This window comes from Bos mutus, chromosome 10 (genome assembly GCF_027580195.1).
Source record: "Bos mutus isolate GX-2022 chromosome 10, NWIPB_WYAK_1.1, whole genome shotgun sequence".
Lineage (NCBI taxonomy): Eukaryota > Metazoa > Chordata > Mammalia > Artiodactyla > Bovidae > Bos > Bos mutus.
The window spans coordinates 53,914,903-53,930,655 of record NC_091626.1 but is presented as its reverse complement, the minus strand read 5'-3'; the positions used below and the strand labels follow the sequence as shown (position 1 = coordinate 53,930,655).

Below are 15,753 nucleotides of genomic sequence, written 5' to 3'. Positions count from 1 at the left end.
CACACGCGCGCGTGCGCGCGCACACACACACACAAACCAACAACAACCTTTCCAGAGAGAAAGTTGTTTGTCTCCAGAAAATAGTTGGAAAAAGTATCTTTAAAGAGCCATTGTCGCTCCAGTCAGGGCATCGTCCTTCTGTTTTGAAGGAAACTGGGGCCCCTGTGGGAGAAGGCAATAGCACCCCACTCCAGTACTCTTGCCTGGAAAATCCCATGGACGGAGCAGCCTGGTAGGCTGCAGTCCATGGGGTTGCGAAGAGTCAGACACGACTGAGCGACTTCACTTTTACTTTTCACTTTCATGCACTGGAGAAGGAAATGGCAACCCACTCCAGTGTTCTTGCCTGGAGAATCCCAGGGACAGGGAAGCCTGGTGGGCTGCCGTCTATGGGGTCGCACAGAGTCGGAAACGACTGAAGTGACTTAGCAGCAGCAGCAGGAGCCCCTGTGACGCAGGACTAGATGCTTCCTTTTCTTCCTCCCTGGGGAGGTGTGCCTGTGTGGTAATGCGGGGTGTGGCAGGGACAGCTTTAATGGAGGAAATACCAACTGAACTGGGCAGGATTAAGGGCACTTAGTTCTTCAGAGAATAGCCATTCAGTAATGTGTATGTCTTAAGGGGAACACTGGGGAGGAGAGAGACAGAGAAAGGAAGGGCTGTCAGGTTTAAGCTCAGGAAGGAGGTAGCCATAGTAGCTGCCATATCATCAGGGAAAGCCGAGGGCAAAGCTCATATGTGCTCTCAGATACCTTGCTAGTCAGTGTCCAGGGACCAGCAGCGTGACTATCTCCCAGGAACTTGTCAGACATGCAGGATTGCATATGGGCTTTACCCTAGACCTCGTGAATCAGAATCTGCATTTTAACGTATCCTTTAGTGACTTTTGTGCACATTAAAGTTTGAGAAGCACTGTTATATGAAAATACATAATGAAAACTTATCTTCAATATACAGCTCTGCTTTTAAGGTAATATGACATGAAAGGTATCTTTGGCCCATCAAGGAACATCTTTGCCTTGTGCCTTTTAGCATTATAAATTTTGAACTGATGTTCATATTTGATATAATATCTAGAACTCATATTTAGAATCTTCAATATGAGAAGGTAGGCCAATTTTAAGTTCCCTGATAAAAGAGTAATACATCTTTTTTGGTTAGACACGGATACTGTCAAAAGTTTTCCTATGAGAGGAAGACAAATTATTGAAAAGGTAATATCTAAGAATTATGATATATGGGGTCATTTATTTTTTTGATTGATTCTGATACATGTACTTCCCCTTCTAGTTTATTCAGGCTATTACCATCTGGACCAAAAATCAATGACCGGCATTGCTGTAGGTGTTGGTATAGCCTTGACCTGCATCCTCATCTGTGGTCTCATCTTGATATACCGAAGTAAAGCCAGGTGTGTTTCCATTGCTAGAGATGTTGAGGTGATTAACATTTAAATTACAGTAACCACAGAAACAAAATCAAGTGCCTGTTAGAGGAACTGGGATTTTCCCACTTAAAAATGAATGTTTTATTACTTGAGTTCTTGCAGCTAGAGAGATGTGCTTACTTTGGAAGATTATTCTCTCACCATTTGAAAAAAATTGCTGTGCCAACAAAATATTCTTAAATGAAGACCTAGTTTCTTCATTTTCTTGGTATTTTGAGAAACACAAAGTATATCCTTTGGCTTTTTTTTTTTTTTTTAATGACATGCTTAATCTGATGTATCTCCTGATTGGAGAATTCCTTACTGCCTGGACTATTTTCATATTTAAGTAGCCTGAAATGTCTGAGTCACTTGAGAGCTCTACCCTCACCACCACAGGACACATGGTTGGGATTCTCCAGACGTGGATTAAAAGAAATGTAATACCTGGGGATTAGTTCTCTATAAACTTTGTCAGGCAGTTTTATCTGTGATTTTGACTTCAGCTAAATTCTCAGCATTCAGGGAATTTGTTTCTAAACTTTTATATTTTGACTTTTGCCTTCATTTATTTTCTTAAAGTTCTCTATTAAATTTAAAAAACTGAAGTCAAATACACATCGTTTTTAGGTAATCTCCATCACTAGACTCTCTATTGTTAGAGGTTTTTCAGAGTTTATTCTATATGTTTTTGGTACTTGTGCATAGAAACACACTATGCACAAGTGTGTTTCATTTTACTGTTCAATTTTCTTGTTTCCCAAGAACTTTTTAATGAAATCTTTCTGTACACATCTTTTTAGTGATGCCCGGATCTTGCAGAAGTGCTGCTATAAATTTGTCATCATTAATTGTTCTGTTAGTGTGAAAATCTGCAGACCTGAAGGAGAACATGTAGATTTTAAAATTTATAATTTCTACATAAATTATAAATAAGCAACAATAATTAATAGTACTTTGTAAATAAATATTAAGGTTTTTACTAAGTATTTGTAAAAAGTAATTTTATATATACAGACATTGGGGCCAAAAAACAATAAGAATCTTTCTTCCATTATAAAAGTTTGCATCAGTGAGTTGGAGTTAAAATCTAATCATTTCTAAGGATATTTGATAAACAAGCATTAAGGAAGTCCATTGTTTGCAAAGTTGTGAATGTCCCAGATTTCACCAAGTTTGTTACATTTGCCTTTCTCTTCTTGTGGACTTAAAAGATTTCCTTTTCATTCAATATTTCAGGAAATCAACTGTCTCCAAGACAGGCCAGAATGGAACTCAGCAGTTACCTCGTATCAGTGCCTCCCGAGCCAGTGGAAATGAAGTGGGGAAGAACCTGGAAGGAGCCATAGAAAATGAAGAGTCATTGATGCCAATGATCATGCCAAATAGCTTCATCGATGCCAAGGTACTCTGAGCTAACAGGCTGTTGTGCTGCGTAATCTTTCCCACCATTCATCTTCTCTTTATGTGTAAAATCTTAACAAAAAATTATATGTTAAATGTACTATGTCCATAGGCCACATAATGAAATGTGAAACCATTTCACTCAGATTCTTCCTTGCATAAAATTTGGGGAGAAGAAGATAGGGTAAATAAAAGAATAAAAGATGAAAAAGATAAATAAAAAATGAGCAAGTAGCCTAAATTCAGTTAGTTTGGATCATATTGAGCTGAGATATTGCAAATAAGGGCACCAAGGTTATCAGTCCATATTTACTATAATTTGGATTGTTCTGGGTATACTGGATGGAACATTTTTTATTAATCCATTCTAAATTTAGTTTATTTGATTTTAGAACTAAATGGAGCATCAGAATATTCCAGATGTAAATTACATTTTAAAAAATATGAAGTATCTGAATAGGTGTTTTAAGATCCTTCTCTTCATGGCCTTAGGAAGTTGGATACAGTAAAGAAATGTCATTGGAGGATGTCATTTCATGTCCTTCCCACTGCGGGTAGTAGTGGTACAGTGATAAGCATTATGAACACCAACTGAGAATTATTTTTAGTCACATTGCAGCATTAGATATTGTGCATTATTAAATAGTTCTCATAACCAGCATGTTATAAATAAAGTATCTGCAGACTGTAACCCAGCTCAAGCCAGTCCGTGGCCTGTTTTTGTATGGCCATCCTGAGCTAAGTATAATTTCTACATTTTTAAAGGATAGTTTGGGGATGACAAAAAAGGAGGAAGAGAAAATGAAGCAGAGGCCATGTGTGTTCTGCAAAACCTAAGACATTTACTATCTGCCCTTTTATGGAAAAAGTTTGCCAAATCCTGTCATACATTCTTCTTATCTAACCCTTCCCCAAAATCTAGAATATCAAAAATATAACAGAATTTTAGGAAGTTTCAATATTAAATTTTATACAATTAAATTTAACAAATGCAGTTTACATGTATTTAGCTATCATGGTGCTATATATGATACATACAATGGGTAAATAATAGTGAATTGATTGTTGCTATTCCTGTTTTCTGTTTTGTTACAACTTAATTTAGCTTTTATTATCTGATACAAACATAAGCCATTTAACTTATTTCAAACTAATCTAGAACATCAGAACCTAAAACTTTAAATAAGCACAAAACTACTAAAATACACTATTGTTCTGTTATTATTAACTCAGAACTAGACATGAGAAAGGATTGAGGAGAAGTGAAAAGGGAAGGAAGACATGGGAAAGAGAGAATCTAAAGTGAAGGAGGCAGAGCACAGTTGGGGGCCTGAGTGAAGCAGAGGTCAGTTTAGAGGCCAGGTCTCTGACTTCCCTTGGATTATTAGCCCAAGAGTTGATCCCCTGTTTATTGTCATTTTGTTGAGGGTATGCAGGTTCATTAAAAAAAAAAATTTTTTTATAGCACTTTAAAAAATTGATTATTTTTGACTGCTCTGGGTCTCCATTGCTGCGTGCGGGCTTCCTCTAGTTGTAGCAAGCAGGGGCTGCTCTCTGGTTGTGGTGTGTGGGCTTCTCATTGTGGTAGCTTTTCTTGTTGCAGAGCATAGGCTCAAGGCTCGCTCACAGGCTTCAGGAGTTGTGGCTCGCAGGCCCTAGAGCACAGGCTCAGTAGTTGTTCTGCAGCATGTGGCATCTTCCCAGACCAGGAATCAAACCTGTGTCCCCTGCATTGGCAGGCAGATTCTTAGCCACTGGACCACTAGGGAAGCCCTATGAGTCTATTTTTATTGCCTAAATACTTTATAAATTTTTCAGTCATGTGGAAAATTTGAAAAATAATAAATGCACAAATAATTGTCAGTATCTTTTCATAATTCTGTATCTCTTCTATATATTTTTGTTCTTCCTGTCATTTGAAAATAAATTTTGGGATTATTACACTTCACTCCAAATACTTCAGCATCTCTCTCTTAGGAATAAACTTATTATATCTTTTTTATCACTAACAAATACCCCATATTTGTTGTGTGCCACTGTGTAAAAGAAGAAATAAGAATATCTGTGATCATATTTTTCTTTTAACATTTTAAAATTTTGTGTACTTGTAATAAACTGAAATTTTCCTTTTATATCTACAGGGAGGAACTGACCTGATAATTAATAGCTATGGTCCTATAATTAAAAACACCCCTAAGAAAAAATGGCTCTTTTTCCAAGATTCTAAGAAGATAAAAGCTGAGCAGGTAACTCCCCTAAATGGGGAAACTCTTTCAATACTCATGGTGTGTAAGATGATAATTTTAAAAAGAGGAAAATGTAAATGAATGTTTTTTTTTTTTAACTTCAGTATTCTTTCTGGATATGATTTTATTAATTTGGGGCATGACTCTATGGAAAGCCATGGGGATTGATGATTGACATGACAGTTGGAATTGTAATCAGAGCTGTGGTTTTCAGTGGGAGCTGGGGGATAGTGGAGAAAGGGATGAGGCAGGAGCCTGCATCCAAACCACTGAAGAAGCCTTCTGACACTTCACTTGCCCCAGTAACTCTGATGTGTTCCCACTGCTCGGAGAACCATTGACAGTTCCTTCGTGATGATGAACTTTTCACCCACATACTCCATCAATTTGCTATCTCAGAATATATGAAATATGTAAAACCAGATTTATTAGTTTTCAGAGCACTCTGTTATCACTGATGGTGTTTTATGTATTTTTACCTAGCCTCAAAGAAGATTTACTCAAGCGGTCTGCCTTTACCAGCCAGGCACTACCATACTAATCAGCGATGAAGACTCCCCCAGCTCCCCAGGTCAGACAGCCAGCTTCCCAAGACCCTTTGTTGTTGCAGCTGATACTGAGCATTCAGCCAACAGTGAAGGCAGCCACGAAACTGGGGATTCTGGAAGGTTCTCCCACGAGTCCAATGATGAAATACACCTGTCCTCAGTTATAAGTACCACACCCCTAACCCCAAGTTCCTTCACCGGCAGCGATTTGGGTGGGGACCCCTTGGTGAGAAAGTGTGAAGAGACTGCAGTGCGGTCGGGTGCTGAGCAAACTTCCTCTTCAGTTTCTCAGCCAGTCCCTGCCAGGCTTTGCTTTGAGAAAAAGGATTTTCCAATCTAGAAAAGCCACATTCAGGTATTCTCACCTTTAAGTCTGTTCGAAGGACAATGAACAGGGAGCCAAAGCCTTTTGTGAAACTCTTGGTATCTTGGTATCTTATTGGGTATCTCACCTTTTTGAATGTTTTTTTTTTTTTAATCTTTAAGCTCACGTATTTTGAATGTTTCATTGTCAGCAATGTGAAAAGACAGTCAAGGTGTTTGACTGGATTATAAAATATATCACTGGAGCAAAGGGAAGACTTTTGAAAGCCCCTTTGCTGACTATCTACCTCAGTTTGCCAGAGGGCAAACTCAGAAGACAACTTGGTTACCTCATTCGTTGTGGTAGTTGATCTCAGCTGCATAAACGATGATACTTCCTAGTAGCGTTTTGTTTTCAGTTGCTGTATGTGTCATGTGTGTGATCCAAGGAGTCATATAGGTAGGTGAGTAAGAATGTTTATCTGAAGCTCTGAGTTAAAACAATAACAAGAAACTGACCTTTGCATGGGGTTTGGATCATTTAACACCTTTAGCTATGAGGACTGAAACCACTGAGAAGAGAAAAGTGGGCTGTTGACTCTACTGAATGACCAGCACAGAAAAAAGTCTCTCTCTTCTGAGAACAGAACTGTTCAGTAGCATACAGGGAACCCTCTTATATCAAGGGCTTCTGTGTTGTGGGCATTAGAGTCCGACTGCTGTATCTGCTGTGTCCCACACCTCAGCCTGCCTGGAAGCCGTGCCTTTTCAACCTGTTCCTTTGCCTGACGGTTGGCCAAAGTCTACACTGTCTTAGTTTGCAAAGCATCCTCAGCATTTTCAGAATTAGTTGCAAAACGCCTTGCAGAAAACAGATTTTTAAAGAAAATAAGTTAGAGTTTATGGTTTTCTTTTGTATAAATCCCAGCTTGGTGACCCAGGTCTCCTGCATTGCAGGTGGATTCTTTAGCATCTGAGCCAACAGGGAAGCCCAAAAGGGGTAAAAAAAAAAAAAAAGTTTCATTAAATATTAATAATGAGGGTAAATGCAACAGTAGACAGTAAAATGAACTTGAGGTTATCACGGCAACAGTGCCTTCCATTATATATTACGAAGTTCTTTGCCTTATACTTTTTTAATATTCATGAAGTTGTTCAGGATAAGAGTACCAAAAGTTGCCTTAAGAGTTTCTTGGATTTCATCAATAACTGTTTTAATGTACAGTATTTTATAAAAGTATTTGGGTTTGTTTTCGTACAGGTTTTGTTTAGGGATAAGTATTCTGAGCTCTACTAACTTGTTTGTATTTTCTTGAATTCTTAAGAGAATTTGGTACTCTGTTTAATCTTCCTTCAGTGTTGATGCTGTGAAGGAGGAATGCTAACTCCAGTAGTAAGTTAATCCTCTTGCTGGTTTGAAATCCATAAACTGTTTACTTAGCCACACAGAATAGGCCTTCTCTGAGTTTTAAGACTGTAACCTATTAGGTGCCCAGCAGTGGGAGATGAAAAAGAATTAAACCCATGGTGTAGAGAGGGGATCCCCTTATCCTTTAAAAAATATTTCTTCAAATTATCTGGAACTGACTTTTGAGCCTCTTTTTAAAAGGAATCTTTACCCCCCTTGAAACCTTTGTTTATAGACTGGGATGAGGTCATGTTAAATGGTGTTCTAAAGACAAAAAATATTATTGGATAATAGTCCCATCTCTGTCATCTTCTTTCCCAGTATCTGGTGATACAACATTTTTTGGTTGTTTTCCAATCTGTAGTTTTGTGCCAAATTGGATGTGCTCAGAAGCAGACCACCATTAAGTGCCAGTTAATGCAGTTCTGAACTAAATTCACAGTCCTCCATTTAGTTATCTAAGTATGGGCTTCGTGGCGAAACAAAAAAGCAGAGCTTTAGGTGAACAATCTGAGGCAAGGAAAAATGCTGCTCCTGCCTTTATAGCTCCTGTTTATACTACCTCCTTTTAAAGTTATTCTAGTGTTATTTTTTTTTTTTCCTGTACTCAGGGAACATTTTGTTACTTTTGAGCTGCCTCATGGAAGCATGGGCACATTGACAGGGTATATCTTTGTGGGCTTGTAAGTAGAAAGTATGTGGGGCCAACTTTTATCAGTATCTAAAACGAAGGAGTACAATGAGTTCATTTTATTTTTTTTTAACTTTTCTTAAAAGGCAAACAAAATCTATAAAGTTGAAACATCATCCATCCTGTTTAGGAGGCTATTCATTTGAGTCATTTTAAAAGCCTAAAATTGATAATTTGAAGTCCTTAAGGAAAGTGTTTTGTTTTGTTTTTGATAAATAGGCCCATAGTTATTGTAGATCTTTAGGCTGTAACTATTTGCTAATTATTTACCAGTATGTTTTTTACTCTTTCACCTTTTCATTTTGTTCTTGTATAAGATTTTTTCATAATAATCTTGTTACCAAAGAAGTTTCAGTAGAGAGTGAAAATTCAACTATGATTTCCCTCCAAATTGAATTAACTAGAAACATCTATAGGTATGAAGCTTATACAAGTAGTTACTAACCCAGAATAATAGGGGATATATTGATCATTATAGTTAATTAGACTAGTATTTTAACTACCTTATTGTTACCAGAGCATTTAAAAGTTCTTCACCAGCAGATAGTTCCAAAGAATTTCAAGTGTAATTTTTTTTCTTCAGCAAGTAAATCTTCAGCTATACAGTATTATGGTATTTTGAAATTGTTGAAACTACTTGTTGGAGAGGAAAAAAAATCTTTTCACCAAAGACAAATATTTTAGTATCATTGAATAAGATATTTAGTATACACCAAAGACTTCTTTTTACTTGGCCAAAGCTAGCTTCTTTGAAGTCTTAAGTATGAAATTGTAACTGAAATGTGAAGGTTCTCATTCATCTTTCACAGTGGTGTTACTTCATGGTGTTTCACTCTGAAGGGGCTAATATGCAAATAGTAACTATTTTCTTTTCCAAAGACTTATTTGCTATAAATACTAATACATGCATGTCATTTTTATGCCAAATATTACAAGATTCTGCTCATCAGTATTTTCATACCAAAGACCGTTTAAGTATATAGATTAGCCTGTAAGTAAGTAAAGATGAGCAGATTTGAGATAAATTTATTTAGAGGCTGATAGAGACTCTAGCTTTAGTAGCAAAGGGTATCAAAAGGCTAAGTTTACATAATTAAAAGCAATACAGTTATATTGGTATTTATCAGTGTTTTAATTCATGTGCTTTTTATCAGCAAGTTTTTAAAAAACCAAAGATAAATTTAAGGTTTCCTCCACATATAGGCAGATTTAGTTGTACATTTAACTGTTGTTTCTTGTTTCTATGTCAACCAAACTTTTTTCTCCAGAACTCAGTCTGTATACAAACAGCATACAAAGGGACTTTCCATTGAATCTGCTGATTCAACCACAGGATGTTTTTGCCAAATGATGTGATACTTTCCTAAGCACCTTGAGTGTGAGATGTCAACAGAAATATCAGCAGGCTCTTCGATTGTGGGGCATTGTGGCAACCCCTGAATCAGCCTGTGTAGCCTTCCTCCTGCTTAAAGCATTTACTCTGGTTTACTCTGAAGGCTTGAGGCAGTCACTTAATAACAAGGATGTTCTCATGTCTGGGGAGCAATGGGATATAACAAGGAAATGAATCATTTCAATTTTCAAGTGGCTGTTCTTTGATAGATGTGCTCTTTGAAGTTGTTCGTAAATTGACATATTTTAATTGCAGCAAGGGAGCTTGCTATTTCAAACTTCAGTGGAACCATGGGTAAAACAAATATCTTGTTCATGAAATACAGAGTTGTATATTTTGATTAGCTTAAAAGTAAGAACACAACTTTATCCACTAAGTGGCTTTAAAAAATTAGCTTTGGCACATCAGGGAAATTAGATCCTTGGGGAAGTGCTTTTTATTTGCCTTAGCTTCAAACAATAGTGGTGCCAACCTTGGGAACAATGACAGTGATTTGCATTGGTTTGTCTTGGCTTTGTTAAGGACATCGTGCTTGCCCATGTTGACGACTCAGGGTCATTGTTCAGGTCCATGAAGACACCTTTGGAGACAATTGAGTCTCACAAAAAAGATGGATTTGAAAGGTTTTTTTTTTTTTTTAATGCTAGAATATCCAGATGTGGTTCCACCTCAGCAGTGGTTGTCATGATTCACATATACATTTGTATTCCATTGAATGTAAAATTTTAATAGTGAATGTAAAAAAAAAAAAAGTTCCAGAATATTGAAAGAGTCATGATTTAAGACTAAACATGTATTCTGTAGATTTTGTTTCTGACAGTTTGCCACGTGGGTCTCTGATAAAACTGCTTTGGTTTAATGGTCATAATTTCTGTGAGCACAGAATAGAGGGTTCTGGAGATCACCAAACACAATCAGTTGTCTAATTGTGAATTTTGTTGATGTTTAGAAGGACACATACATAGAATTGTGTGAAGCTGATTTATGCTCAGGACGTAAGATTGCAGGCTAATGCAATGTGTATGTTTGCAGGCTTTAATCTTCTCAGGCGATTTCCCCTGGTAAGCTTTTGAAGGTGTTTAAGATTAACATGACAGTCTTGCATTTTTACCAGACAAATACTGTATTATTTTCTTGCTACCGCTATAATAAATTACCACAAAGAAGGCCTTAAAGCAACACAGATTTATTATCTTACAGTTCTGTAGGTCAGAAGTCTGACACAGGTCTCAATGGGATAAAATCAAAGTTCATTTCCTTGTCTTTTCTGGCTTTTAGAAGTTGTAGATCCCACCCTTTGTCTTCAAAGTCAGCTACATAGCAGCTCTCTTGACCCACTTCCATTAACATATCTCTTTTTCTGACCCTAACCAGGAAAGGCTCTCGAATGTTAAGAACTCACTTGATAAGATGGGGCCCATTTGGATAAAGCAGGGTACTCTCTCCATCTGAAAATTCTTAACTTAATCACTTTCTTAGTGTCTTTTTTTGCCCTGTCTGGTAACATACTCAGAGTCCTGGGATTTAAGCATGGACTTCTGTGGGTGGCCATTATTTTGCTTACAACAGGTACATTATTTCTGTAGAACTCTGATCCCCATAAAATGTCTATTGCATTACAGAGATTGGGAGTGTGAAGTCATGTGTCCCTTGGGGATCTTCAGTATTTCAAAGGTATGAAAACCTTGGCTTATCGCCTGTCAAATGTACACATTAAGCTTTCTCTCCAAATCACTTGCAAAAGCAATTCAACTTTAAACTTTTTGAATATGTGAATTAACATCTCAGTTCCATCTGTTTAACAGCAATGTTTCCTAATATTTGGCTCTAACTTTACGGAATTTCATCAGAAATTTTTGAAACCTGTTCTTATTATAGTTGAGCTTTGTCCTTTTCTCTTGAGTGATTGTTAGGGTAGAGTGGAGGAAAACACCTCAAACATAGGAATTCAGAGTAGATGAACAGAATTATGCTCAAATTCATTCTTCATTTTCTTTTAAAAGCATTTTGCAACATGCACACCTTCTGACTTTTAAGTCAGGCTTATTTCTTCAGCTTCACAAGCCACTGTTTGGTTTTCAATTTGATACAGCTTCTTGATTTTCCATGAGCCTCAGCTAGAGCCTCCACTTAACCTTATCAGCAGGTACAACTCCTGGGAAATTTTATCTTTCTTGTAATTCTTCTTTGATGTCAGTTGTTCCTTTTCCTAGAAAGCTTTAGATTCCACTGCTGTAGTTTGTTCTGATTCCTAGGTCACGTCAATCAAGCCTTCTTTCAGATATGAAGGATAATTTATAATTCTGTTCTAAGTTTTAGCATTTCTTCAATGAACAAGATAAAGCTTTCTCCTTTAAGAGGTAGAGCCCGTGATGATATTATGAGTAAGGTTAAGAGTGCTGGTCATTTTTCAGCCACTTTTGATTCTATTCCTTAGAAAGGGATGTGCCATTTACTGAGCATATGGGATGTGCCATTTACTGAGCATATGTGATGTGCCATAAACATGCTTCGGCCATGCATATTGCTACATTCTACAGAGTAAATAGTATCCCCATTTTAGAGATCAGGAAGTAGTTTAAAATGTCTGACTTGCCAAAGATCACAGCTAGTGTGGTGCTTAGCCAAGACACAAACCCAAGTTGGTCCAACTGCATCATTTACAGTATTTGTACTGTGATACATTATCTCAGCTAAGACATGATATTTAATTACCTAGGCTCATGGTACCTTCCACTCTGTCAACACAACCTGTCCACATAGTCATAGCCAACCAACAGAGAGAACTCTGTCTTACTTACATCCATTTATTCACAGGAGTTTAGAGGGGCTATAACTCACTCTTTGTCATCTCCTAACCACCCTTCTTTTCTCCTTGAAACCTTCAATTTCTCTTAGTCAGAACTGAGTGTGAAAGCTGATACGGTTTTTTGGGAGCGGTTTTTTGGAGCCCTTAACTATTCAAGCACTTCTTTATTAGACTAGGTGTTCAGAATTAAATTTTTATTTTTTGTAATTTTCCTGTTGTCCGCAAATCTAAGTAGAAATTTATTAACTGGAAAAAGCCAGACCTGTAACCAGTCATCCCTGTTTTGTTAGATCTGAAAAGCATAGGTGTTATTTGAATTCAACCTAATTAATATAGGAGGGAGAAAAGTTGAAGGAGAATCATATAGTAGAACAAGTATAATGTTAGTCTTTGGCACACCTAAATTCTAGTCCTTGACCATTTTGAAAATTGGTAGGAAAAAAAATCCTTAACTCATTTTTTGTTCCTTTTATTCCATACTTTGTTGTGCAGAATGAAACAGTGGTACTTTGAAAACTTAAAAGTATAAATAATTAGAACCCTAAAGTCATTTCTATTCAGCTATGAAACATATCTTAATAGCTTTTTCTTTCTTTACCTGGCAGCCTTTCCAATTACATTTGCCTTTGCTAAAATGAAAAATGCTTTCGTTTTCTGTATACTCACCAAAAAAAAAAAAAACCTACCAGAAGAAAGCAGGGGATAAAAGATGTAGACAGGGATTTGAACACTCATCTTTAATGTAGGTAAATCTATATGCTGAGCAGGGGGATTTACAGTGCTTTTGAAAGTACTAAACATGAAATTGTCTTACCCTAATTTAAATCTTTTATTTTTTGATATCTTGGCTTTTAAAGATTTAGGGAGAGAGTCAAATATCCCCAGAGGGATAGATGGGTAAGGACAGAGTGCATTTTTAGGATTCTTCTCTAACAGATCTACTTTTTCAAGATTATGGGGCATTTCCAAATTTCTTTAAACTGTTTGGAATAAATTTTAGGGTAAGACATACTGGCATCTAATTCTAGTTTATTCAAGTCAACCTTTAAGGCTTATTGACAAGAATTACATGATTACCTTTTTTTAGAGAAAGAAAATATTTTCCCTAACTTTCTTGAACCAGCAAATATCACTCAGTATAATCCATGAGATTCTGAACACCTTTCTTGATTTACTCGTTTGTATCTTGTAAGTAGTTCATGGTATATAGACATAGTCTTAATTTACAGATTTTATCTTTAAAATTTATGTTACAGAAGTTTGTTTTTATTTAAAACTATCAGAACTCAGGACTATCTTTAAAAATAACAGCAAAGAATACTTAAAAATTTTTACCTGAAACATTTTTCTCCCTTTTACCACATTCTGTATTCTTTTTGCAAATGAAAATGATTACCAATGATTTAACATGAGCCTGATAAAGAAGTTTGCAAAGCCTTAATTCACACACATTGCCTTAGCCTGTCAGTAGACTAGAGGACATATATTAAGTTTGTCTTTCTGTTGCTGTTGTTGGACGATATTTTATGTCTGTGTATGTGCGATTTTTTTTTCTATTTTCTTCAAAGATGTGAATTAAATGAAAGTGTGGGAGCCAGCTGTATATTGTTTCATATCATGGGTGTTCTGGATCCTTTCACTCTGTATACCATTTTCTTGTAAGGGCAGCATTTGCAGACTAGCTAAAGGACTCTAGAGCTGAGCTATTTTAATTTTATACTTGACTCAGGGGATCAGCTCTGTGAATTCCATTGCATGAAGAAAGCAAATGTTTGCCTTGATTTTGAATGTACCTTTTTAATGTCTTCTTAAAACATATTTTGCTTAATAATGTGGGTTTGTTTTCTTTTTCTAGCATCATAGTAAATATTGCCTACTACTTTTCCCATCCTCAGGATAGTTTATATACTATCCTACAGGTCATGCCAAAAATGAATAAAAGTTTAAATGTCAAAATGTTTATGAAACTGCTGTCTAAATACTGATTGATTGCACAGTTTAAATAAAAATTTTTCTTAGTTAATAAAAGAAAAAAAGACATGTTTTCTTTTACTTTTCACTTTTCTTTTGGGTGATAGAGAATGAAAACTTTGAGTTTATGAAGTGATGGCTTTCATATCCTCCGATGGGATGATTATAGAGTCAACTCCAAGCAGTAGGAATAGAGTTGGGAGAAATATCAATAACCTCAGATATGCAGATTATACCACTCTAATGGGAGAAAGCAAAGAGAAACTAAAGAGCCTCTTAATGAGGGTGAAAGAAGAGAGTGAAAAAGCTGGCTTAAACTCAGCATTAAAAAACCAAAGATCATGGCATCTGATCCCATCACTTCATGGCAAGTAGATGGGGAAAGGGGGAAACAGTGACAGATTTTATTTTCTTGGGCTCCAAAATCACTACAGATGGTGACTGCAGCCATTACATTAAAAGACGCTTGTTCCTTGGAAGAAAAGCTATAACAAACCCAGACGGAATATTAAAAAGCAAAGACATTACTTTGTTGACAAAGATCCATATAGTCAAAGCTGTGGTTTTTCCAGTAGTCATGTGTGGATGTGAGAACTGGACTATAAAGAAAGCTGAGTGCCAAAAAATTGATGCTTTTGAACTGTGGCCTTGGGGAAGACTCTTCAGATCCCTTGGACTGCAAGGAGATCCAGCCAGTCAATCCTAAAGGAAATCAGCCCTAAATACTCATTTGAAGGACTGATGCTGAAGCTCCAATACTTTGGCTACCTGATGCGAAGAGCTGACTGGAAAAGACCCTGATGCTGGGAAACATTGAGGATAGGAGGATAAGGGGGCATCAGAGGACAAGATGTTTGGATAGTATCACCGACTCATTGGACATGAGTTTGAGCAAACTTCTGGAGATAGTGAAGGACAGGGAACCTGGCATGCTGCAGTCCATAGGGTCATAAAGAGTCGGATATGACTTAGCAACTGAACAACAACAGCAAGGCATCTTAGAATTGTTTTCATCTGGCATTTATTGAATAGCAACAAGAAAAGAGCAATTTTCCCTTTCCAGTAGATGACTGCTTACCTTAGAAATAAATAGCCTAAAAGCTATGATTCATCCAGATAGACACATTTCTAACTCAGTTAAAATTGTTTCTTAATATTATAAAAAATGATTGAGAAATATTGAAAGTCCTTCCACTTAAAAAATCTAGAAATAACAGGTAAAATATGACCCAAACAAACTTTGTAAGATAGCTGAATTATTTTTTTAAAAATCTCCCAATTTGGGTAATGAAAGGGGAACTGAAAAATAGAATAGTAGCTTATCGAAGGAAATGGCAACCCACTCCAGTGTTCTTGCCTGGAGAATCCCAGGGACGGGGAACCTTGCTGGGCTGCCGTCTATGGGGTCGCACAGAGTCAGACATGACTGAAGCGACTTGGCAGCAGCAGCAGCAGCAGCAGCTTATCGAAATGACATTGTGCTGACTGTGGAGGACATGAAAGAAAGAAAACATAAGAGAACAAGAAACTATATCAAAAAATAAGAAAAGTGAA

General features: G+C 36.7%; 1 protein-coding gene across 1 annotated transcript in view; it reads left to right on the top strand.

Annotated features, from left to right (window-relative positions):
• Nucleotides 1–14,241, top strand: part of PRTG (protogenin) — a 153,091-nt gene extending 138,850 nt beyond the window's left edge. Inside the window, exons 17-20 of the mRNA XM_070377944.1 lie at nt 1,291–1,411; nt 2,666–2,831; nt 4,972–5,076; nt 5,560–14,241. Coding sequence (XP_070234045.1) covers nt 1,291–1,411; nt 2,666–2,831; nt 4,972–5,076; nt 5,560–5,964 — 797 coding nt within the window. The 3' untranslated portion in view covers nt 5,965–14,241. The remainder of the gene's footprint in view (nt 1–1,290; nt 1,412–2,665; nt 2,832–4,971; nt 5,077–5,559) is intronic.
• The last annotated feature ends 1,512 nt before the right edge of the window (nt 14,242–15,753 follow it).